The 26,843-nt window shown below is 40.9% G+C and overlaps 1 protein-coding gene across 2 annotated transcripts in view; it reads left to right on the forward strand.

Annotated features, from left to right (window-relative positions):
* The first annotated feature begins 342 nt into the window (after positions 1–342).
* The window catches only part of SLC16A10 (solute carrier family 16 member 10), a 64,245-nt gene continuing 37,744 nt past the window's right edge, over positions 343–26,843 (forward strand). For both annotated transcript variants that reach the window (XR_012055017.1, XM_030267752.4), the window contains exon 1: positions 343–1,313. Coding sequence is in view for 1 of the 2 variants with exons in the window: in XM_030267752.4 (XP_030123612.4) it covers positions 944–1,313 (370 nt within the window). In the remaining variant the exon portion in view is untranslated. The remainder of the gene's footprint in view (positions 1,314–26,843) is intronic.

Consider the following 26,843-nt stretch of genomic DNA (forward strand, 5'->3'; position numbering starts at 1 on the left):
TTATCTTCCTTTGTTGAAAAGCAGGAAAGACAGCTGGGCAGAAGCAGCTCCCGCAGGGTCTCCCCTGGCACAGGGTGTCCCAAGGGGAGGTGGACAGCTGCCGCCCCGAGGGCCCTGGAGCCGGGCCCTTCCCTCGGGGCGTTGCAGCTCCGCAAAGGCCAGAGAGCGCTGGGCAGGGCCGTGAGCCGGCGAGTGTGGGTGTGAGGGGGTGTGTGGGTGTGGGTGTGCGGCGGGGCGGCTTCTCTTTAGCTCGTTGTTGTTTGCAAACGGCCGGGGCGGGAGTTTCAGACTTTCGCCCCGGCCCAGCTCGGGCGGGACAGCGCAGGGCGCAGCTGTCCTGCCTCGTGGGGAGCGGGCAGGGCCCGGAGCGGGGCCAGCGGCTTGTTTACCGCTCTGCCGGCCGAGGGCAGTGCGCGGTACCTGTGTGCAGGCTCGGGGCTCGCCCGCCTCCCGCCCCCTTCCCGGCGGCCCTTAACCGCTGACTTCCAGCCTCCCCCTCCCCGGGCGGCCGCCGCACCGTGCGCTCGCTACCGCCGCCGACACGGCGCGGTCCCGCCCCGCTCCACCCCCTCCACCGGAGAGCGGGCGAGGTGGGGGGGGCCCGGAGAGGAGCGTGGCTTCGCCTGCCTTTCCCCGGCCCCCTCCCTCCCTCCTCCCCTCCCGCGGCCAATCGGCGCGGAGGGAAGCGCTCTTGTCGCTGACGCCCCCGAGGGAGCCCCCCTTTTAAAATAAAGCGGCGGCGGCGCGGCGGGAAGAGGGGGGTGTGTGTTGGCTACGCTCGGTCCCGCACACCGGCGGGCGGACAGGCAGAGCGAGCGCCGCAGGATGCCCGCAGCCCCTGCGATCAGGGGCTGAAGCGGCTGGGGGACGAGAGGTCGCGAGGAGAAGAAGGAGAAGGAAGGCGGGAGCGGCGCGCCTGGAGGGTCTCTCGCCCGCTCCGGGGATGGCGCCGGTGAGCGAGCAGCTGGAGCCGCAGGGCGCGGGGGGAGACCCCGCCGCCGCGACCCCCCTGCCCGGCCCGCCGGCGGTCGAGGAGCCGCGGCGGGAGAACGGCGGCGAGTGGTGCCCCGGGGGCGGCGAGAGCGGGGCCCAGCCGCGGGCGGCGGCGGAGGAGGTCCCCAGGCGCCCGAGCTGCCCCGAGAGCGCTGCGGTGCCGGAGCCCCCCGAGGGCGGCTGGGGCTGGGTGGTGATGCTGGCCTCCATGTGGTGTAACGGCGCCGTCTTCGGCATTCAGAACTCATGCGGGGTCCTCTTCGTCTCCATGCTCCGGCACTTTGGCAGCAGCGACGACAAGCAGCTGGTCTTCAAAACAGGTGAGAGGCGGCCGGGAAAGGGGTCGGGGTGGCTTCCAGCCCGCTCCGCCTCGGGCCTTCCCCGCCTGCAGCCCGGGCGCAGGAGGGGTCCGGCCGGGGGCTGTCGCTGCCGGCGCCGCTCCGGCCGCCAGTGTCCGAGCCCCGGGGCCGCAGGAGCGAGACCTCTCTGCAGGGCCGGGCCGGAGCCTGCTGGGGCGCTCGGCAATGCCCCCCGAGGGGAAGGGCGGCTCCCCCTGCCAGGGTGCACGCCCGCAGCCCTGCCCCCGGGCGGCGAGATCCTGGGGGATCGGGGGAGAAGCTGCGGGAGAGGAGCAGGTGTGCTCTCGCTTCTTCCTCAACTGCATCTTTAGGCATCCGCTGTCATGCGTTATGGGTTACAATGCGCGCTTCTCCTCGCAGAAACCTTTATTCCCCTGCCCCCGTTGGCCTAAAGGTTAGTCTAAATGATTAATTAAGAGTGGGGCATAGTGACACTGAAAATTATGTCAAGAATGGGCTTGATTGTTGCCAAACCCTGCATTTTGATGTGCAGATTTACTGCTGCAACCACTGTCACAAAACTCACCAGTGAAGTTAATGATATTTACTAAACTTTAAAGACATTAACAGTACTCTCACATGTTACTGATCTGAAGCACTTTAGACACGTGTCAATTAGTTAAAAGGTGAGCATGCATTCTGTTTTATTTTACGTAAGTTTTCTATGGAAAGTGTCTTGTGCTCTGACTTTGTAAGTTGAGGAAATGCAGTTTTTGGCTCTTGGAATAACAACAATTGAAATTAAGGAACAGAATTAAAATTATATTTTATTATAGTAAATAATAAAGTTGAATTGCATAAAAGATAATTTAATGTTAAATTATTAAAATGAAATATTGAGAAATAAGCATTGTCTTTAATGTTTTTGTTCCTTTCTTAAAAAAAAGTCTAGCCTTGCAGACTTGTAAGCCTTCTAGAAAACTTTTTCAGTACAGAGTGGGTGTTACAGACCTCTAGAAATCTATGTCTTCCTTAATACTTGCATAAGTGGGCCTAAAGTTGAGATGTTAAGACTAAGAAGTTAATTTTCCTCCTGCAGCTTAGTAACTATATTTGTCTGAAGTAGAAAACCAGGGCAGGTGTTTAGACTGAAGTAGGAAAGCTGAAAAGCTGTGGTGGAGCATTAAGTGATGTTCTCCCAAGAATTTGAACACTTTGCAGTGATACAGAAGGTGTGTTCCCCAGTGTTCTTGAGCTAGGAAGATGGGAAACTATATCTGCACGTCAGGTTGGGCAGTGCCTGTTTCTCAGAAGGGAAATGCACATTCAGAAGTAGGTGCCTAGGCTCCTTAGCCTGCACAGAAGAATGAGATTTAGAGAACATGCTGTGAACATTTTCATACTGACCTGGGGGCCCCTGACCAGTCAGAAATGCAGAAGCAAATGGGTGGCTGGTACTCTGCCTGTTCATTGTACAGAAGTGTAAAAATTGCTTTTTCTGAGTATCTGGTTCGGTAGGAACAATCTCTTAAAAATTGTCTTGTACTGAAAAAATAAAAAAGGTCTTTAGGTGGTAGTGCAATAGTCAAAATAATCAACAAGAGAGAGGCTGAAATGATCTCCTGCCTTCCAGAAGGTGTCTGTGAGATTGTTGTGTGCTCCACTCATGTTTTTGAAAATTTGCCCAATTGCAGAAAACAGTGGGGTGTGGGGGGGGGGGCGGGGGGGGGGGAAATGGAACCTGGTTTTAGAGCCTAGTTGTTTTCCATCTTGCTTATAAGAGCAGGAAGAGTTCTGAGTCCTGAATATAGACAGCACTTCCTATATTGCTTTTTAAGTGATGTGAGGGGAAAAAAAAAGTTATAGCTGCGCTTAGTTTTGCTTTGTCAGATGTACTGTGGTTTGGGTAATGCAGAAGGCACTAATTTTGCTTTTTTTTTTCTTAAAATCCAAATAGGTTCAAACTGGGGGAATGTTTCCCAGCAAGATAGCTGCCTTGACTAGCTGACTTGTGTGCATGCAAAAGAGGACTACAAATACATAGAGTCTCCTGTAAACAAAAGCACAGCAGATAAAAAACATTCCCTATCTTTTGATGCCTGAAAGTACCTTGATGAGTTGGGGTACTGGAAGGGAAGCGTCACTATGATCTTAGTGTTAGAGAAAAGTCTAGCCTGATCATTTCCATGGTATTGATTCAAATACTTAATCTGCTGAATCTCTTGTGTTTGGACTGATTGCAGCTCAAACCTTGCAGTGATAACTGAGTTAGTCAAGTTTAATGAATTGGAAAACTGGAATTTGTAATGAAAGTTTTCTTGTTGTGGGACTTCGCTTTGGAAAGCAAAATTTAATACTCGAATCTTTCTGTAAAAACATGATTTCTCGAATATCTTAAATGCTGTTTTTTTGAGAGGCACAAATATTCCAAGTAATTTCTTTAAGGACCCCAGGTGTCTCTGGAACTTTGCTGTTGATCCACAGTACCAAAGAATTCAGGTCTGTTTGTGGTTTGTTAGTTTGGTTTTCTTTTTTGGGCTTTATTTTTTTTTTTTTTTTTTTTTTTTTTTTTACTACAGGTTTACTTAGCTGCTGCCAAGAGCACATGTGTTGCCAGAGGTTTTTGTATGCCTGCTCTTTTGGGACCAGTCAGTAGTTGTCTCTTGCCTGGTATTTTTCCTGAAAAGAGGAATTAAGTAGGGTATAATAAAAGCTGCTTTTGGTATCTCTTAATAACACTGTGTAGTATCTTAAAAGTCAATGCAAGGCAAAATGGGAGGGCACTAAGTATTGTAGTCTGTGCTATTTTTGTTGGTGTTAGTAGATGGGTGGGTGTTTATCAGTGTGAAAGGCAAAAAGGGAAGAGGCAGAATAGAGGAAGATGTAGTCAAGAAGTGACTCTGCCTTGTAGATGAGGAGTGGAAGGAACCAAAAGTGTGAGCAATGCAGTTTACAGCATGCAGCATCAGCACTGGATATAAAAGACAAAAAACTGTAACAATGTTGCTGGATTTAGGAGTATTAATGGAAAACCTTGTGGGTCATAGAGGGTTCAAAAATTCCATCAAGGGACACCTTTTTGTGAAAAAAATTAGAATGTGAATACTACACAGTATTTTGGTATTTATATTAGCAAAAATCAAATTTCTTTGCTTATGCAGTGCACTATATAAGTAATTCCCTTGTTTCCTTGTGTAGCCATTTTTTGTTCAAAAACTCCTTGATTCACAACTCCAGAAGAGGAAAAGCCCCTAGTGTAGGTATAAAACTTCTGGAGAGGTGTGCCTGAAGTCTCAGGAAACTACTCTGTTCATTGTTTACAGCTCATTGTGTTTGAGGAACGAGTTGGGTGGAAAAAAACAATGGCAATGAAATACAGGAGGCTTATGGTCCTTGGAAATAGGACAGACCTAGCTGGTCTCTAACGTTCAAATGCAACTGTGGTCTGATCACTCTTGAAGGGAAAGGATTTGGTCCAGACCAGTCCAGGGTCTGACAGGAAGAGCACTTGGTTCCTTTCCCTATTGCAGTTGTCACATGGGGATGAGGGGCCCTGAGCCAGTCCTGTTGTTATCTCAGAGATTTGTGTGAGCCCCATCTAGTGCCGTGTTTTGCTCTCTTGATAGTTGCCTCTGTTATAAAGGTTTTTATGTCATTATGTACCCATACTTGTTTTCAAAAGGCAAACAAATTCTATGATACTAGTGTCAACAGAGATAAAAATGGTAGGTTTCATTAAAAAGGAGTCAGGTCAAATTGCTAGTTCCACTACTTTAATTGCTCCTTGTTCTATGTTTTGTAGTGTTTGCAGTTGTTCTATGATTTGCAATGCTGGTTCTGTAACTCTACTGGATTATTCTCTGGTGTACAAGTATTGAGTATACCTCTGCATACAGGTATCACCTGCTCAGGAGCACGTACTGCTGTTAGAGTTCTGGATGCACACGTTTGCTTTTTTAGCCAGTGTTCCTGGAAAACACCGCCTCACCTTGCCTGGACTGGTTATCTGTATGCTTGTATGCCTCTGGGTTTGGCTCTCTTAGGTGCAGCCTTTAGTGACATATCTGGATATCAGGATGATTGATTGTCTGGCTCAACACTGTTGACACCATCACAACTCTTGGCCCTGGATTTCTGAGAGTTTGATAGGGCAGGGAGGAGAATTCTGATTTTACTTTCACATTCAGGCCGTAATTCAGATACTGAAGAGATAATGTTGAATGACTACAAAATCTACAAGAGAATTTCACAGGAGGGTTGGAAGTTTTCTTTACTCTTTTCTTGAATCTTTTGATATCTTGATGAGTTTTTCTCCAGAGATAAAGACCATCAGCAATTTTGATGTAATTCAAGTCCTTGTTGTGTAACTGTCTAAATCTATGGGCTGCTGTATCCAGTAAACTGGGAACCTTGGCAGGCTGAACCTATGTCATGTGGCTTATGAGAGAGCAACTGACTTTTCTTTTTAAGAGGTAGTAAATCAGAAGTTACCAGAGTACACAAGTATAATTTGTGTTAGGGAAAGGAAGTGTACTACTTGTATAATGCCTTGGTCAATATGGATTACAGTGCAGTGGAGGATGTAGTTCCATGAAAAGCTGGACTTCAGTTTTGAACAAAAAAATGGCTGCATGAGGAAACGATGGCATTGCTTAGATAGTGCACATGATTATCAGTGCTGCTGTAGTCTGCTTTCCTTCTCATGCTTGTGTGGCTACTGAAACCAGAGCAGTGAACCAACAGTGAGTTCTAACCTGAAAACTAACCTGATATATAAATAGTGTTTCATTTTTTGTACTCCTTTGGCCTGGCGTTGTGATTATAAATACCTATGTAAATGAAGATTCTGGAGTAGTTGATATGATGATTGGGTCAAACTGGAAAGTTGAAGGCAATTTCTGTAGTATGCTGTCTTTGTTTAGACCAGAATGATTAATACCACTACTGTTTTTGCATGCACACATGCAATGTCTTTATACTTTTGGAGCATTTCCCTTGTACTCTTGTCAACTACTCTGCAGATTGATTACTTAGGTTGTCTTCTTGTGGTTTCTTTTTTCCTTATATTGAATTTCACGTTGCTTACGTTCTTCCTGTTCCAAGTGTAGGTTAACTTGTAACAAACAGGTTTGTTAGGGAGAATGATCTTCCTAATAGGTCTGAAAGCTAGTTCCGAGTTAATTTTTATGGTTTTCTTTAGAGGCAGTACTTGAATTTCATAGTGATGAAACATCCCTATAGAATTCTAAAGATGATTGGCAATTGTCACTGCTCTGCATTAAATACACGTGCCTCAAGTTATGAGCTCTGGTGTGCTGCCTGTCAGACAAAACTATATCCTCTAAAATCTCCTTCATACAAATCCACTGAAATACTAAGTTTTACTGTACTCTATTAATGATTGTTTTGTTGCATGTGAAATGCGTTTCATACTCCCAATGTTATTTCTTTGTCAGTATCTCTGTCGCTGTAACTCTCTGTAATGTAGAGAAGAAAGGTACTGTGTCATGTTACAAAATGAGGCTTTGCTGTTTTTTGGCATGAATGATGTACTATGATGACATTGTACTGTCTATTTTGCATCATTTACATTACACAATGTTTTTCTTGCTGCCTATTATTAGTACTTGCAGTGAAGCTTAGTTGACTTTGGAGTTTTCCAGTGTGTGTTACTCCTTGCTCTTCAACTTTGTTTTGTTTAATTGGTCCCTGTAGTCTGTTCAATGCCATCTTACTCATCCATTTTTTGGCAACCATTCTTTGAGGTTTCTCAGATCCCTTCCTCATTTTTGGGTTGCCTTAAATTACTGCTGTTTAAAGGGGAAGTTAGCAAAACATGTATGTCTATTAATAAACCTTTTTCCTAGATTTAGCAAGATGTAACTGTGCTTAGTGCTTGCCTATCCATAAACATGATTTCATCTTTCAACACAGTCTGCCTCTGAACACTTTCCATTTCCTGATAATATTCAGTTTCTTTTATCATGATTTCTTTAGCTTCCTGAAAGGAGTGTTATTGAAGGCCATTCTTGAAGTTTAAATATTATTGATCTCTCTTTGTATTATTGAGTTACTAGTCTTGTATGAAGCACTGTTCTTAAACTATGATAGCATAATATATATATATGTCTGGTTACTCTTTGACACTGTTGAGACAGGATGGGAATGAGATTACTCCATTCAGAAGGCTGTGAGAGTATAACTCTGATTTATTTCAAAATGTATTGCTCTTTATACAGAGCTTTGTCCAGGCCAGTCCTATTGGTCCTGAAGTGAAAACAACTCACACCGTTGGTGCATAGTGGTAGAACTTAACTATAAACAATGTGAACAAGAGAGATAAAGAACCTTATTTGCATTCGTTTCCAACAGATTCCCAGGCTTCTGCCTGGTTAGAAAGTCTCCTGCTTGAACCTAACCAACACCATCTCTCTCAGCCTCTCATCTCTTGTGTCAGATGCTCCAGTTCCCTTATCTTTGCAGCCCCTTGCTGGATTCACAGTAGTAATCAGACCACCTGCTCCACCTTTGGCATTGTTGGCGTTTCAGGCTTTTGACGCTTGAAGGTCTCAGAGAAGGTAAAGTCAATCCATTGTTGCCTCCAGTGTCGTGCTTTGTTCTGACCCCCTCCCACCTTTCCCTCACCTGGTAACATAAATACTGCACCAGCGCACACCTCCTCAGGTGTCTGAGTGCCTGCTGCCTGCCATGCTCTTTTAGTAGAATTCTACACATCAAAGATCATGCTTTAAAGTGAGAAAAATATTCAGAAAATTCTAACTTTTATTGCTTTGTAGTGCTAAGGAAAATAAGGATTTTCAATAAACATTCATATATAATGCTCAGCAAGTAATTACCCAGTTTGAAGCTGCTTCTGCCCTATGAACTCCAGGGAAGGAGATGCACTGATTGTTTGCATCCAAGCTAATGTAGCACTGATAATATAACTGCCTGGTTTTAAAATAGATCTTGTATGAAGGAATCATATAGGTTCTTTCTTATGTCCTCCACAGACTTTTTTTTATTCTTTCATTTTGTGAACAAACCATGCAGCCTTAGACCACTGTAGTTCAACCTTCAGCAAATATGTACAGAAAGGATTATTCTGAGAAAACATTCCCTTGTGATCTTGCACTATATGTTTTTATTTCAGAAATCTAATTCATTACAATAGCAGCAGCTGTTTTGGATATTGCCTTTAATTTTCGTGGGAACTGGATAGGATTGAGTGGTTCTAATAGCTGAGTTAATAGCAACCTTTAGTAAGGATGGAACCAATTTAAAAATGATCAGTGCTAGTTTGTTCCCACACACAGGAAGGGATTACTGGGATATTGAGCCCAGCCTCTTTGTTATCAGCAGCATATCTATAATCCTGTGGAACATGGTGTCACTTAGATGGTAGGGACTTGTACTTAGACTGGATGTTGTAAAGCAATTTCCTTGCTGCCTTTTTTCTGAGTAAGCAGACGTAGTGCAATCCTTGGCTGTATATCTTCTGCAGTGTGCTTTATTCAGCAGAGCTGTACTTTATGTATCTCTTCCAAGTACCCAACAGTTTTCTTTCTTTTTTTTTTCTTTTTTTGCATTTTTTTTTTTTTTGCATTTTAAGAATGTAGATTGGAAGGGTAATAAGTAATTCAAAATATATTAACTATTTAATTTAATTTTCTTAGTCTCTAGCTGTTGTCCTCTGGGAATTGATTTGTAAAACATGCAGTAAAGATTGTTTTCTGGCTCCTAAACTGGGTTTTAGCTGTTTTTTTCAAGATGCTTCAATAAAAATATTGCAAATAGAAAATGCATTGAGTGAATAAAATAAGTCTTCCTACCTCGTTGTAAATAAGTATGTTGATAGTGGTACCACATAATTTTAGCTGTATTTCATCAGTGCTGTAACTGAGTAAGTACAAAACACTATGATATAATGTTCTAAATAAATTGTGCTCTTTAAGCTTTTACAGTCTGGAATGAATGAGCAGTCCTTTCTTTTGGACCAAAACACAGCTTTCTTAGTGGCAAGTTCATTGTATGAAAACAGGAACAGTGTTCTTGTGTACCAGGTAGGAAAGTTTGTCTTGAAGAAAGTAAAATCCAAAAATCCCCACTTTATTTAACTACAACATCAAAAGAGATTGTTCTAATTAGTGATGTCCTAGTTTTAGCACTTCCTATATTGCATTGAAAGCTTAAGACTCAAAGAATTCAGGAGGAAAAGAGGTTAGAATTCATTACCAAGTGATCCTGAGTTGAGATGTTGGAGATGGGCTGTATCTTTGGAGACTTTTGTCTGTTTTGTTCCTGTTGTCAGCACTCTAAACCTGCCTGTTGTCCTTGGACTGCTGTGACTTAGCCTTGTTTGGTTTCTGTACCCAGGTGTGTACTAGCCACGTGTCTCTTAAGGAACTGCTTAGTCTGCTCTAGATTAGAGTTGGGAGAGCAGCGAAGCCACATATAGAGTGAGCAGCTGAGCAACAACGATGTCGGTGTATAACAAATTTATTTGGTTGGTCCAAGGAGGCCTGTAGCTCTTGTCCAAAGAGTTGGAAGCACTAAGTGTGCTTAGGGTGCACAGCCAGGGCTTTCTATGACAGTAATTTGATCCTGTGTTATAACTGAACAGGCTGGGGTTGAAACAATCTCAGTGGGTTCCACTGGTCATACTGAGCCTGTGTGTTGTCAGTGTGCTCCAGTTTGGTTCATACTGTAGTAGTTTCAAAGTTGTTAGAACTGGCTGATGACATGTGCTTCTATACAGTGCTGCTTATTTTTATGAGAGGAAGGAAGGTGTGGTAGCAGTGCCTTACCTAAAGATGCTGTTAACCTCAAAGCATGTGAGATTGAAATTGAGAGCCTGAACTGTGGTGCATATTTTGGACATGTCAATGGTATGTGTCATGGTTCAGAGTAACAGCCTTATCAGAAAGTTGATTTAGTATGACTAGATAATGTATTTTAGAATCTTGAGTATATTATTTATATGATGACTTTTGGATTCTCCTTCGCTTTATCTGTGAAAATACTGCCTGTGGCCCCTTGAGTTCATTGGATTAAGTTGTCGTGTGTGACAAAACTGAAGGTATGTACTTTAAAGAAAGCCTTTATGATTTTGGCACACAAAAGGGAGTTTGAAGTTGCCCTTTGTTCTTTTATAACTTCAAGTAATTTCTTACCTTTGAAATATTTATTTAGCTTAGGCTCTTCAAAACCCAGCATTGCATTCCAGACTTGAAAGAAATTAGAACCCTCAGTTTATAATTTCTGCCACAGCTGGGTACTGGCAGTGATCTAGAAAATTAAGTCGACACTAGGAAATTTTCTGGAAGCTTAAATGTGCAAGCTTGGGATGTATTTTCTAATCCCATTAGAGTAACCCCATTTTTTACAAATTGAAGCGTGAAGCATTATCAGCTTTTTACACCTCTGTACATATCAAAGTATTTTGTTCATAGTGCAGCAATTTAATGAGTATTTAGTTTCATGCAGTGAAATCACTGAGCCTTGAAGGTGTGTGGGGGGACTGGGACAGAATTGGGTAAATTAGTGGGAAGGCTGTAGTAGAACTGCTCAAGATTGCTATGGACAATGTTAATCTTTGTATGCAGTCAACATGGCTCAACTCTAGAGTTCTCACTTTGTTTTTTTTTATTTTTCTGATGTTAGGCAAAGAAAATAGTATGTTGCATGCAATTTAAGCAACTCATGCTGCAGTATTAATCTTTTGTATATGTGGTTTAAGGCATTTAATTTAAAGTATGTTGTGCTCAGTCTCTGCATTGAGGTCTGTGCCAGCAAATGTATACTGTATTAATAATTTAATCTGAAAATGTCAATATTTCAGCAATTGGTCAAAATATTTTAAAATATTTTGTAAATAATTTAGCTGTATTTATTAAGGATAATTGTATTGGGAAAATACAGGTCAAGAAACGCGGATATTCTACAAACTACTCTGCTGCTTGTTCTTTGGAATACTGTCTCTGAGCAATTGAGATTTCTTTTCTGTTTATGTGGTATCCCACTTACCAGCATTCCAGATGCATATTTTAGTGATCACAGTAGGTAAGAGAGATTCTATAAAACAGTAAGCTTAAAACCCAGGTGAAAAATTTTCTCATGTCTTTAAAACTGCCTCCATCTGGATCTATGTGGTTGTTCTGGAGTTTCAAACAAAAAATGGTGTGGATTCTTAATGGGACAGTATTTCTCTAGGTTTTCAGTTAAGGATCAGAATGGAAAGAATAGAAACTTAAAACTTGTAGCAAATTTTCAAATTGAAATTATGTTGTCTTCTGAAGGGGATAAATCTTACCATTTCTCACAGCTTGCTGTTTATAAGCAGTGTGAATTCTCTGGAAACAGAGTGCTAGTCCTTTGGGGTAGGATCTCAGCCTGAGAGATTGCTGGTCTGTTTATTGTGCAGAAGACTGGGATAATATGAGCAGCATTCTTAGAATGAAGACTTTCATTATTTTTATCAAGACATTGCTTTGACAAAAGAGAGTTAGGGCTCTGCTTTTTTTTTCATCTTTGCAGAGATCTGAACTGTTCTGGAATTCCTCTTCAAACACACTTACTTGGTTTTTGAAAGAGAAGATTTTCTGTGACTAAGATACTAAAACTTGGTTCCAATGGCTAAAAACTGGTTACTGTTTTTCTCTTGTGTGCTAAACTAAAATGTTAAGTAGGGGAGGCTCAGTGGACTCTGAAAGATAATTAGGAGTGGTCATACTTAGAAATGAGTAACAGTAAGGTGACCCAAACAGTCACCATGTGCCTGAGAACATTGTCCAAATCCTTCTTGAGCTGTGTCAGGCTTGGTGCTGTGACCACTTCTCTGGGGAGCCTGTGCCAGTGCCCAGCCAGCCTCTGGGTGAAGAAGCTTTTCCTAATATCCAGCTTAAACACCACCCCACCACCCCCTGCCCTGGCACAGCTTCAGGCCATTTCCTCAGGCCACCAGAGTGAAGAGATCAGTGTCTACTTGTCCTCTTCACCTCATGAGAAAGTTATAGGCTGCCATGACATCTCTCATCAGCCTCCACCAGGATGAACAAGTGACTTCAGTCTCTTCTCATATGGGGCTTCTCCTATAGGCTCTCCACTATCTTTGTGGCCCTCCTTTGGATGTTCTCTGACACTTTATACCCTCTGTATGTCATTGCACTCGAAGCTGCACACAGGACTTGAGGTGAGGCTGTCCCAGTGCAGAGATTGGGACAATCCCCTCCTTTGCCTGGCTGGCGATGCTGTTCCTGATACACCCCAGGATAAGATTTGCCTTTCAGTTTATTTGCCTTTTATGAATTTTAAATTGCATGACAGAAAAATCACAGGGGCCATGAACTAACTTTTTCTCTCAGGCTCTCCATGCCATTATTGCCAGAACTACCACCTGTCTTTTGTGCAAAAGTCATAGCTTGGGAGTGAATTCATTTTAAGGTAACCTTGCCAAGTGTGAAAGTATATAATGAATTAAGTCCTTTTTTCTTGAATAAGTGGCTGAAGTGCCCAACCTTTTAGTGAAGAGTTGGGTATAACTTTGTGTGAAACAGACATCAGTTGAATAGTGGGATGAACAGTTTGTAATTGGGGGAGTAAATGAGTGTTTAGTGGGAGACTAAGAAGTAGTTACAGAATGGCTTAGCAGTGTTTACACAAAGATAGTTGAAATAAGTGGAATTCAGGACTACAGTAAATGCAGAGGAAGGAAAAGGGAGCCTCCACTTATTGTTAGGGCTTGTGAAGAGGAGATCAAAGGTATCTGCTTATTTTAAAAGCGGGACATGTTGTTAAGCCACCCTCCATTGAGAATGCTGCATCCACGCAGATTTGCTTGTTCATGTAAGTGCTTGTCTTCTAAACTGACTTGTAGTACTTCTGATTACAGCTATGCTTTGTTGGCACTCTTGTTTGCTTTGGCTGTTACTTTTTGTCTTTAGCTGCCTCTCCATTTTTAATGAAGTAATTTTATAATTGTAAAGCACTTTCCTATGTGCAATTGGTTTAGCTTAAAAGGGCATAGCTTCTGTGAAATTCTGTAAGTAAAGAATTTCAGTTTAGTGTAAGACAAGGGTACCACAAATGTTTTGTGATAGAAGACAGTATCATAGGCTTTTAGAGCTGGTCTGTTCATATGCTTGTCTCCAATTTAAGGAGCGTTTCAAGTATTACATGTACATTTTTGGCCTCAGTAGTTATATCTGGCCTGTGTTAAAATAATAAATGGGTAAACTATATATAGTTGTTCCTCTCCTTTACCTTTTTTTCCTGTTTTTATCTGGGTCACTATGGGAGTGCTGAAGCAAATTTGATGGTTGGAGGGTTTTTTTATGTGCTGAAAGGCATGATGTATACTGACGTGAGACACAGTCTTCCTAACTGGCACTGGTGCCAGACATTCCGTGATGCTTGGCATCACATTGTACCAGTAATGTGCATTTTGCTTTCATTGGTGGTTTTTTTCTTTAGCTTCGCTCTGCTTGTCTGTGTTTGCTACACTGATACGTTGGGTGGCATTTTCAGGCAGTGATACAAAATATGCAAGAGTGGTGTTACACCTGGAGAAAACTGGCAAGGTGTGGAATTCAGCTGGCAGATGATACTAGATGGAGGTCTGTGGAGTACATTTAGTGGTTTGTGGAGAATTACTCAGCTGGGCAGATGCCAGCTTTTAACTTTAGGGTGGGCTGAAATTCTACAGTTAACCCAAACTGTGCTGCCTAGATCTCCATTGCCTCTAGTGGGAGCTTTGACTCCTCATTCACACAGGCATCCTTACTCGGTGCTTTCATATGCAAGTCGAATCCAGCTCCAGTGTCCTGTAGAACACTAAAAAGTACTGTCATACCCTTATGAGTGTGTGGTACATCTTTGTGGTCTTTGCTCTTAACCGTATCTGCAATGTCATGCACACCAGTCCATGCTTCTTAGATGTCCATTTACAAACCTGGTTAGTTGGATATTTAGGGGGTTATTGCCAACGTTATCTTTCTTTTGAAGGTTTATCAGAGCCTGATAGGATCAATGCAGAAAGCAATGCCCCATGAAACTCTTTGGTGCTCTGATCTTGTATGTAGTCAGTAATTTAGCTCTAATTGCTGATGGGTCTTCCATGTGATGTTGTATGAACTTCAGTTTATAATTGCTCTAGAATTTATTTCATGGCATATGGAAAGCAGGTTGATGCTGACTTCTTGGCTAGCACTTTTGAATTATTCTTGAAAGGTGAATTAATTTTGTATTTGTAATGCTTAAATTAATTTCTATAACTCCCAACAGTTAGACTGTAATTATAGGTACTGGATCCATTTCAGCTGTTTCTAAATATGAGGTACTTGTAGGCAGCTTTTCCAGGTATAATTGAGTGGTTTCTTGATGAGCAAAGTTAGGCTACAAAGAAGAATAAAAAAATCAGTGTGAAAACATCCAGAAAGTTGAAGTAGTTTACCAACCAGCACTGGACTTGTAAATCTAGATTTGTAAAGCTTTTTTTGGAGGCAAGGTAGAGCTGCTTGGTGTGTCCTCCCCACCCCGCCACTACCCTTTAACCTTTTTGTTTCCAGTTTTGGTTTTAGCACGGTTATAGAGGTGCTGGCACACCTTACGTCCTGTCTCTGGGAGAGGGAATTCATGCTGAGTCTCTCATTTGGTAGAAGTTGGAAACTGCAAATCGCTTCCTCTCTGAAGCAGTGCATTGCTTCTCTGAAATTTGTCATGGCAGGACCTAATGCTTTGCCAAAGTATCTGTGAGATGCCAGTTGGTACCTGCCATTCAATTTTTTTTTTAAGTGTTGGCTTGGCTAATATGCTATTTGAGACTTGTGTTCATGTGGTTATCCTCCTGAGATGCAATTAGTTGCATCTCAGGAGGATAACCAAATACTTGTAAATGAAATTTGGAATGTTTTCTAGGAGGAAGCTGTCTAATAGGTAAATAATTTAACTAGGTTTTAGGTGGATATATCCAAGTACAAGGGAATCATTCTGATAATGTTTTTTCTTATTCTAAGGAAACCACAAGATGTTGCAGCAGTTAAAACTTGAAGGTATTTAGCTTCAAAATTGAAGAAACTACAAAAGAAATTTGTAGTTACTTTAATGTTGGTATTAGAGGTTAAATAAAACAATAGAATAATTGAATCTGAAAGCCTAGACTTTGTTTGCTGATCTCTTGATGTAGAAAAACCTGATTATAATCACATTGGTACTTGCTTTTATATATGCTCAATACATATTATATATGAAAATGCTTCTGTTTTGTTTTTTCATTTATTTAACTTGAATATTCTGCCTTTTATGTGTTGGGGGGCTGTGTGTTTGTTTGGTTGGTTTTTTGACTGTTTTGTTTTTGTTTTCTTCTGTAATTCCCTTAGTTTCTCTTGAAATAGACCAGTTGCTATGAAAGCAGTTTGGAATAGCATGCTGCCTGGTTTTGGCTTAAACACGTGTAGGCAACCAGTGGCACTGCTGGGTATTTGCATAGAAATGAAGAGCCACTTCCTTCTTTTCCTAACAGTTTTTGTCTGTATAGGGGCAGTATCTGGAAAGATCAGTGCAGCTCTGTTAGAAAATTACTTGAATAATAATTTTGGTTTTTTCCTTCCTGAAATGGTTCGGTTTTCTCCTTAAGAATGTTATCTAGACAATTAATCTCAAGATTTTGCTGTGCTGTTGATCTTTGGCAGCAAATTGTCAGGTCTTCTGAGTTCCTGTGTGTATCAGCTCTTGATACTTTACTGATGAGAATTGCCAAGATGACTTCTACAGTTTATGTTTGCAGCTGTCAGCTTTTCTGAGCTCTCAAACCAGAGGAGAAATGCAGGAAAGTGGAAATACTCTTCTGTTATTTTAATAGTTTTACTACTCTTACTACATTTACTTTTACATACCTTATGTTAAATGAGGTAAGATGTTCTCCACTTTCAATTGGAAAGAGGGAAATGTAGAAGTAACACCTAATCCAATTAATGTATTTTCCTGCTCTGATTAATTGTGATGACTTTGAGCATCTGGTGGTAACTGAGCATGAGCTGCTTAAGTCACAGAAACCCAATTCCTATTATTTCTGCTCATTGAAGAGAATAAATGAATTACCAGACACTAATCTTGGGATAATTGCTTGCTGAGCAGGAGATTTTAGCTCTTAAAGAAATTAGTTTTGTAAGTTTATGGAGATGTCAGAACTAGTGAACTATTAAAAAAAGGTTAACCACAAATTAACAGCAGCTGAGCTTTCAGTCTTTTATTCCTAACTATTATAGTTGAACTTTGCAATATAGAAATATATGCAGTGGTGATAAATATTATTTCTTCTCCGTTGTTGTAGTTTAGTCCCAGCCAAAACTGGGACACCCTTATGAGTGGGACACACATTTATGAGTTTTACTATTCCTTATCAATTGAAGTTTAAGCTGGAGACTGAAATTTGTCAATGTTTCTGGCAGTACAACTGTAGGAGGTATGTGCAGTAAGATACACTATGTACTGCTGGTTTGAATGACCAAACTATTTTGGGTTTGAAGTAACTGTTATTTTGGATTGGTCCTCTGATTTGGACGTAGAGGAAGGCATGTGCTTTTTACCTCTAGACTGTCTACCCTGTGACATTGCAGCAGTTTTCCTCATTCTCCTTCATTTTGTATAACTTAGGCAGTTTAGTGTCCAAAATACTCTGAGTTCTTCATAATTGCATGGCCTAGTGATTTATGGCTTTAGGGTATTGGTATTTGAAAGTCATCTTGCTTTTCACTGGTGGTCCTACTGCTTTGCCTTTGGAGAGCAGCGTGAAGGAGGTGTTAGGAGTTATCATTCATAGTTCCTGCTCAGTGGCATTGACCTCACTGGGGTCTTCTACTGGGTCTGGGAGCAGACTTCCTCCCCCACACATATATCTGGAAACATCAGAGCCTAAAAATAACTAGATAAGCAAGCAAGCCTCAAATACATGTAAAATTTTTCCCTGTAGAATAAAATGCATGTTAACTAATTTTCAAAACCTTTTATTTGCAGGATAACTAAGGAGTACTTCAGGGGTTCCTGGGTCTTTCTGTCCTGATGGGTATTTTCTATCTCTGTAGATTGTTGCTATGGGCAGTCAATGCATTTTTTTGAGGCTATAAAAATCTGTATTTCTCTTTCAAATTCTCGTTCTGTATCTGGTCTTTACAAATAACAGTATATAGTCGTTCAGATTTTTTTGCACTGTTTATAATAATGTCTAATACATTACATGTTTGATCAAAACTCCACAGGGATTCTGGCAGAGTGATAACAATATCCTGGGTTTACTCGGATTAGTACTCTGATTGGAAGTATTTGTTTCATGCAATATGTTTCTGCCTGTCAGTGAGAACTGCACTTCTGTCCTATAGACAGTCTTCATTGTGGAAACTCTGTTTGAAACTTCCTCAGCTTAAAAGGGTAAACTTTCTTTATTCCCTTTCCATTTATTTTAACTACTGTGAAAATACCAGGATATAGCAGACTCCATATATAAGGACACTACTATTGGTATTCTTTAGGCACAAACTGTGATCCATGGAAGTTGTGTTTGACTTGTATTCAGAGCGAGCATGGAGGCTTCAGAGTCTTCCTCCAGTCAATATCCAGGTATCATCCAGGGGTTGGTAACAGTGGAAGTTAAAAAGCTATGTACTGTCACAGGTACTTGCTGCAAATACACAATGTTTTATTTTCAACACACAAGAAAGAATCAGCATTTCCTTTTGCAGTCAGGAACTTCTGTTTCTGAATGCAGAGACACACTTTTAGGAAAGTACAAAAGCAGAATCATACCCAGCCTACTGCTTGCTGGTTTGCTTCTGCCACAGCATAGCCCCAGTCCTCCTAAAAAAAATTATAGGAGCTGCACACAGTGGAAAGAAATCTATTATGGGAGAAAAATCAATATTGTATTTGTCATTGCAGAATTGAATATTGATAGTGAAAATATTAGAGTAATTAGAATTAGATATATCAAAAAAGTCTTTGAATAAATTGGTAGAAAATGCAGAATTAGTTATTTCAAACTTATGGGTCTTCACAAATACAATTGTGCAAACAGGAAAATGGCTTATTTTTGACATTTTTTGGTGGTCAGGAGTATCGCACTATGTACAGCGTATCAAAAGCAGAATAAATTGAAAAGTATGTTACTTTTTTCCCCACTGTTGTCTTTGAGTTTCCTGGACTACTGCTAGTAGAGGCTTCCTTGATTTGGTATTTCCCAATGCCTTTTTATTTCTAATTTAGAGTTAATTAGTATTGCTTTATACCTTTCTTGAGTGCTTGAAAGTTGGTTTTAAAACCAGATGGTTCAAATTCTGAATTTTATGAAGAAGTTATTGTATGCAAAAGAACCAGTACACCTATTGCACAGTCAGAACTAATAAGGTTGGAGAAGACCTCCAAGCCCAAACCACTAATCCAGCACTGTTAAGTCCATCACTAAATGTGTCCGCAAATGTCACATCCACATGCTTTTTGAACGCTTACAGGGATGGTGATTCCACCACTCTTCTGGGCAGCATATTCTCATGCCTGACCATCCTTTTGGGGAAGAAATTTTTCCTAATATGCGGTTCACAATATCCTCTCCTGGTACAACCTGAGAGATTTCCTCTTGTCCTGTGACTTCCTGCATGGGAGAAGGGACCAACCCCTGCCTTGATATAAATTCCAGATCCTAAGTTTTGAATGCAAACCAGGAATATGGCATAATAAGAAGCAGTGGGGGCTTTTATTTTGCACACAACTTATTGCGTACATCCCTGGCTGTGTGATTTACTGCTTTTTTAAAATGGGATTTGTGTTGCTGTGACTAATGAGTGGTTGCATTGTGTCAGTGTGCTCATTGGCATGACTGCACTTGAGAAAATAAACTGCCTTGGTGCTAAACCTGATTATAAAGATCTTTGAATAATTGAATTCAACTTTTGTCTTTTAAAGTAATGTCTTCAGTTGTATGAGAACTCTCCCAAGGAGAACTGGGAGCTGCTGACTGAAATATGTAATAGGTTCTGTAATTTTCTGGCAGCAGTTTCATTATTAAAATTGATATTTTATTTGCTGTTACTAACTTGAGCCACTTGGGAACAAACCTCTAGGGTAAACTAAAGAATGTTTAATTTATCAAAAAATGTGGTTGCTTGTTGTTTCTGTTGTATCTTCTTCCTTGTGTTTGGTAGCTATGGAGAAAAGAAACTCATTGCATAAAAACATTCTGGGACCTCCATTTGTAAGGCTGTGCTGATCCTGCTGTTAATTTGCAAGGAAGATTTATGACCTTTCCTTTCAAGCACACTGGCAGTGGATTTTGGAGGAAATAGCCCTGCTTATGAAAACTCTCCTAGCTGTGGTGTCTGTGTTAATGATAGGCTGGGTAGGATCTCTGGATCCCCTGTTCAGATCAAGTTCAGTCAGATCAGATGACTTGGGGCCTTTGTCCAGCTGAGTTTGGATGGAGATCTCGTATTCCATCTTCTGCCTCTTGTGTTATAGCTGGACACCTTTGAGCAGTGTAGTAATGTTTTCTCTGCCTTTTAAATAACTGTAGATGTCAATAAGATCTGCACTCCTTGTGCCTCCCAAAACTTTTCATAAGGCTGAAAACCCCCAAATCTGTTAGTCTTCCCTCCAACATTAGGTGCTCCAACCTCAGTTACCTTGGTGGCCTTCTGCTCTGAGTTCAATAGATCAGTCTGTCTCTTGCTCTGGGGTGCAGAAAACTCAGAGCAGCTCCAGACAGAGCCTAATGAAAATGGAATGCCCGTGTTCCTCAGCCTGCTGGTAATGCTCCTGCTAATGCAGCTTGGAGTGCAGTCAGTTTTTGTTGCTGAAGGGCACCGTGCTGGCTCACATTCAACTTGTGTCTGTGAGGTCTCACATGTCCCCTTCTGTGAATCTGCTGTCTAAGCAATTGATCTGCAGTCTGTACTGGCTCCTGTTGTTTCATCCCAGGTACAAGACTTTGCATTTGCCTCTGAATTCCTTCTGTCTGCTGTTGTCCCTTTTGTCAGCACATTGAGGTCCCTGCACATAGCAGCCCTGACCTTCAGCATATCAGTCACTCCTTCCAATGTGATACAAGTTGGTACCTGTCAAGTGTTTATTTTGGTACATGTTATCTTTTATAAAACCGGCTGTATGTCTTTAATGCTTAGTAAGAGGCTTTTGCACTGGAAGTGAATCTAAGATAGTGTTCTGTCTAGTAATTGATGCTTACAAATTACTAGTAATTGATGTTTATGGAGCCTACAAAGTAATTTCTGCTGTTCTACGCCTTATTCCCCTTGGTCAGTCTGATTTTTGAACTTGGAGAGGGTTGAAATCCAACTGACATCAATTGCATTTAATACCTGTGAACTTCAGAATGCTCAGTGGTATAGGATGCACCATTAAAATTTATTTTCTTAATATAATCAATACTTGCTTGTGTTCTAAATGTGCTTTCTGATAATTTTGGGAGCCCCATCCCATTTTTGTTTGATGAGAAATTAAAAAGTAAATCACTTTATTAGATCATCCATATATATTCTCTCTTTAAAAAAAACCCAAAACGCACAATAAAGCCAACTAAACAAAAAAACATCTTTCAGCTGCAGTCACCTGAGTTTGTGTTTTAAGATGAGGAATTTTGTCTCTTCACATCATCTCTGTTTTCCAGGTGATTAATTAATATTGCCAAACAGCAAGGGACTCAAAATGGATTCCTTCTGGATGTTGCTGGTAATTGCTCTCTGTATGCTAATTTGACCCCTCCTCGTTTCTTTAACCCACTTTATTCATACCTCTGAGGGCTTTTCTCTTATCAAATGGAAACTCTGTTTTTCTAAGAATCTTTTATGATGGATGAACCCTTTGTTGAAAGCTGCTAGAAGTTCCATGCTAAACCTACTTTGAATGGCATGTTGCTTTAGCATATCCAGATAATTCATGATAAGTGATTATATCTAAACACTGTTTTCTTAAATCCTTTTATTCAAAAGAAGTTTAATGCAGGATTCATGGTTGCTTGATGAGTGATAAGTATTTAAAGCTGCTTTTAGATGTGCAAAAGTTCATGATGTTCAGCTGCTTTGAAGAGGTCTTATGTCAGAGCTGGTGACCTCATTGTAGTGAAGAATTACTTTTGTTTTAGTGCTTTCTAGAATAAAAATTAGATGAGAGAGAAGAGTACTCCTTTAGAAAGGAAATAAACCTTGTAAAAGAATAAGTTCTTCTAAGTTCTTCTTCTAAGTTTTATTCCAATTTATTAGCAAAATGCAGAAAATATACTTGAAAATATAAATTCTCTAATTATGTATTGAAGAGCCTTTGTTCTTCTTGAGGAGTAGTTTTGAAAATAAGTTGTAGTTGTATCTTCTCCACATGGAAATGACGGGGTCTTTTCTTCTCAAACAAACAAAAAAGGATTTTTTCCTATCCCTATATTCAAAAAAATAATACTTTTCTTTTATCTGGCTATATTAAAGCCATGAAAAGGGTGGTGGTCCTAAGCTTCTACCAACTTGCACCTAGCAAATATTTAGTTCTGATTGTCAGTGAACCTACTATTTATGTTTGGCAATATTGCAGTGTATGGCATCATCTGTTTGCCTTGGCAAGGTTATGTGATGATACTTTTTGACAGGGGATGAGGGGCAAGGGAGAAAGACTGATAGAGACTTTCATGCTTTGTTCCTTCCAGCCTTTTGAAAAACAGGTATGCCCCAGTTTGACAGTACCCATCTTGAATATGAACAATTTGAGTAAATTTGTCCTCTGTCTTCTAAGGAGCTGTCCCTGGTTGCATTTAGGAATGGAAGAGAGACATGTAAAAATAATTTTATTGCTTTGGGTCTTTTTATTTTCAAGTTTCTGTGATTTCTCATATGAAGTCTGTAATGTTCTTATGAGTAGCAAACTGGTTGTATATCTACCAGAATCCTTTAGTAACTATCTTAGAAGTTTTTTAGTGGTTTTTTTTTTTTCCCTAATTGATTCACTTCAGAGCTCCTGAAAGTTAAAGCATTGCCTCAAGCTAAGCATGATGTTGGCAGGAGTTGTGCAAACTTCTTTGTGTAGTTTTTGCCAAAGAACCTTGTTCTTGACCTGAAATATCCCTCCTGTTTCCAGCTGTGAGCTTTGTGAACAAACAGTATGAATTTTGACAAGCTGATCATTATTCACGCAGAATAATTTATTAGATCAAATTTTTGTTCCTAATTAGTTTCCCTTTGGTTTTTTAACAAGCTTTACTTCGTTGTTTTCACTACCTTCTTATCAGCTCTTAGTTTTTTCTCATGTCCTTAGGTTGAGTAAGTAATTCTAAGAAATGACTGAAGGGTGCAGGTGACATGTGACATTGCATTGTCTAGTTTAAATGTCAGATACCACATGTAACTTACTGGCTAAGAATGTATTAAAATGCAACATAATTGTATTGGTACATGGAATTATCTGAATTAGTCTTTAAACTGTGATGTTCATAAGCCAGGAATACCCAGGGAGAGAATTAATTAAATTGCCGCTTTAAAAGAAAATTGAATTTGGGGTGGTTTGGCATTTAAATTGCTGCATCAGGTTTTATTTCACAATAAGCTGGTGTTATATGCTATTTAGAAAATCAGGAATTTCTCCTGAAGCTAAATTTTTCCTCACTCAAATAGTGGGAAAGGTTGTGTAAGACATAAAATAGTCTGTACTACAGTTAGTATGTGTGATTCCTTAATGCCTGAATGATACTATGATGGAAGTGATGGACTATTTCCCCTGTTAATACAGAATACATTTTTTTCCCCTCTTACCTGTCCCATTAATCTTCCATTTGAACAATGAATAATGTTGAAGTAAAGTTCATTGTGAGCCATTAGAAGATAGGGAGGCAATTTTTAAAATTAAAACAAACCAACCCAGAAACTCACCTAAAACTCAACTCAAAATGTAACCAACCCTTGCCCCTGTGCACACAGTCCTACCCAGGTACTCAGTACCTGCTGTTGGGCAACCAGACCACACAGATGAATGTGTCAAAGTGGTCTTGTTAGAAATCCTCCTGGTGCTATGAGTGATGGGATATTCCTGCTATCAAAATCTTCATTTTGATGGGTTTTTCTTAGGTCGGTTATGTGCTGGATTTAGACTTTTGTACCCTATAGGAGATCATAGTGGTGAGGATCTCTTAATCCTGTTCCACCTCTGAGCCATTACTGAGATTAGAATTCACTCAGTCCCTTGTTTCCCTTTCCTGGCTGCCTTCTATCTTTAATCTTGTTGTTTATCTTGCCACCATTATCTCTCAGTGACCTAACCTATAGATTGTCCCCTACTATAGTGCAAATGTAGTCCTTGTTTTACTGACTTAGGTATTTTGAGGAGTGATATGTAGATGTACAGTGATCTTTGATCTGCTTATCTAAGTGTAATCAACATGTGCTGCTGTTTTCTCCTGCTATTCTTCCTGGTGTTTCCACACCCAGGGATTCCCATTCATTGTCCAGTTAGTTGTAATGTTTCTATGTCTCTGCATTAATGTCTCTGCATTTGTACAAAAAGGGAAAGAACACATGCCTCTGTTCCACAATAGCAGTTTCTCATCTGCTATACCCCTTAAAGTATTAAAATATGCCTTTCAGATCTATTGCCTCACCTGTTATGAAAATTACTCCCTTTTTGTTTGGGTAACTACTTCGCCTACACATTATTTTATAGGGCTTCAGTTTGTTAGAACCTTTTTGCTCCTATCTGTCACCCAAGAAATCTGCCTAGTTTTCCTTTTTCCCCTTTTCTTGCTTTCTCTACCTTGTTGGTGCCAAAGGAAACACAGGACTCCAGTGCCACACTAGCTTTACTGTTGGAGCTTATTATCTTAATGCTTTTCTTGGTTTTGGTATTGCAACTCCTGTCTTGTTCATACCTGCAGAGTTACTGATCCTCAGATCTTACAAACCTGCTCAACACTTGACAGTTCCTCAGTTTCAGGCTCTCGATTCACTTCCTCTTGTGGGCTGAGTGTGATTCCCTGTACAGTGAAGCTTCTCTTGTTTCCCTTAAAGAAACTCCCTGAAGAGCAGCCACCTCCTTCTAAAGATGGATTCTTAGAGAACTGGTGGGGTGGTTGTTAGCAGGTTTGAACTGCCAAAGGCTCCTCACATTACTGCTGATTTCATCCTCCTTTGGTACCCAGTGCTTTTCACTGAATAAAGCACAAGCCACAGGGCCTTCTGCGCTCCAGTCTGCGCCCTGAATTGAAAGCAATCAGGCCTTTTGATTATTTGTTTTCTTTGGCTTGGCTGGGGGATACTGAGTGTCTACAGCTTTTCTTTGAAACACTTTAGCTAAAGAAACATGTTTGCTCTAGTTTAGTTTGTAATAATTTTAGAGTAATTAAAAAACAGGCGCTGTCCTTTTGCTGTCTGCGCTCCCAGTAATTAGTTGTGCAGTCTGTTGGATTGATACTTGTGTTTGCAGTCTTACTTGAAAATTCTCCAACACTACTCATGAGCAGTAATGCTAATAATTAATGTTGTTGCTTGCTTTTACCTGGTCCTAGTTTGCATTATGCTGTGCTATCAAGGTCAAGCTGCACAACAAATTTCCGTATTTCTGTTTAGGGATCAGGCATGGAAGCCTGGGAATGATTGATTCATGGAAATTTGGAACAGCTGCTGAGCTCCCTCCCAGTTGCTGCAAGGAAAGTGTCCTATCCTAGCAACTCTTATGCTGTGCTAGTCTTTGGGAGGAAGTGCAGGGTTTCCTAGAGGTTTTCTTTATGATGGAATAATGCTCTTTTTATCAGTATAAAAGCTACTGTGAATTTACCTGACAGGGACATCTCCACGATTTTAGTGCAACGCCTTCTTACCCCTTGATACAATTCAGAGCTCCTGATGACACCTCAGTTAACTCTATAGTAGCTGGGAGTAAATTTTACAGTGGCTCTTCAGGAGGACAAACTATTGCCAAATGGACACTGTACATGACAACTCCTTTGCTAAGATGGTGGAATTAAAACTGGACTTTCAGAATTGGAAATGTCTTGTTTAGCCATCTCTACTGAACTTAGCTATGTCACTAGTTTTAAGTGTTTGGGAAGATCTTGGGCCAGATCTGACAGCCTGAGAGCAATGAAGATGCTGCAGCTTTGTGTCCCTGGTGTGGCCAGTAGTGAGGCTGAAAATATTTCCTGTTGGCGCTCTCACACACACATGTGCACATGCACACCACATGTACATATGTGTGCACAGCTGGCCACACAAATTAACTGACCAGGCACCCATATAGCAACATTCACATGAACACAGCACTACTGATGTCATCCTACTCCCTTCTCTAGCTGAACAGGATGGAATTCTGGTAGTGTGAATGTGTGTGTAGCTGTATTTATAATATATGTATACATGTTTGCAGTGTGAATCCTTCCAAGTGCTTGTTTCAGACACTCAGATGTGAACACAGACGCTTTGACCAGGAGAAGTTTAAATGGGAATTTAGCAAGCAGACAGGACAGGCTGTGTTAGGCAGAGACAAGGCATGGTGAAATGACCATACCAGTCAGGAAACTGCTTACATATGGGCAATGCTTTTTACCCTCTCATGATTCTTACTTTTCCACACTTGTTCCTTCCCAAAACCCCTAAACATCTCCCTGGTTCCTCCCATAAATGTCCCTTAAGTTAATTGTGTAATCCTGAAATGCTTTTCCCTCAGTGTGTCCCATGACCTAGGTCAGTACTCTCCCTCCATTCTGAAAGTGCCCTGGCATAGGCACACCTGGATATGGGGGCTCAGGCTCTCCTGGGACAGACCAGGGAGAAGAGGCCAGTGTGTCCCCTCTTCTGGGCCTGTGGCTTGTGTTCCTGCCTGCCTTCACCCCAGTGCTCCTAGGGGTATAGCGACAGGCTGGAGCTGTCAGGGATGAAGGCTCCTGGTGTGGGCCTGGGGGAAGCCAGGGCAGGATGCTCTTTGGGCTCCCTGTCCTGCCACTGCCTCTCTGTGCCCCTGTGTGCCTGCAGCCAATCTTGCGTTGCATAACCCAGCACTGAGCAGCAGGACAGAAGACACAACCTGCTAAGGTCACTTGTGGTGCTGGCAGCAGCCCTTGGCCAAGCTCAGTAGAGTTATACTCCATGAGCAGCAGGAATCAAAAGCTTTGCTCAGGAACTTGCATGTAGTACGCTTAACATCCTTTTTCTTGTTCTGTTGCTTTTTCTGCCCTTCTCTCAGAAGCTGTAATTTACTGGTTGGTGGAAGTAGCACTATGTCTTGAGCTTTTTAGATCATTGTAAGAATGAGACTTTTTATATGAAATGTGAATGAATGTATTGCGTATACATGTTATTAATGTTAATCTAACTGTTCACACAATATCTGGTGACAGTTACTGTTGTAATAGCACTTTTGTTAAGCTTAATGTTATTTTTACTACTTCTCTTCCCCTAAAATCAGAAATAGGGAATAATAGTTCACTTACTCATATGGAATTAAACTGCATAGGTGGAAGATTGTCGGTGTAATTCCTTAATTGATAGAGTTCTGGAAATAGCACTGAAGTAAATTGATTGGAGAAAT

Source organism: Taeniopygia guttata, chromosome 3 (assembly GCF_048771995.1).
Source record: "Taeniopygia guttata chromosome 3, bTaeGut7.mat, whole genome shotgun sequence".
NCBI classification, from domain to species: Eukaryota; Metazoa; Chordata; class Aves; order Passeriformes; family Estrildidae; genus Taeniopygia; species Taeniopygia guttata.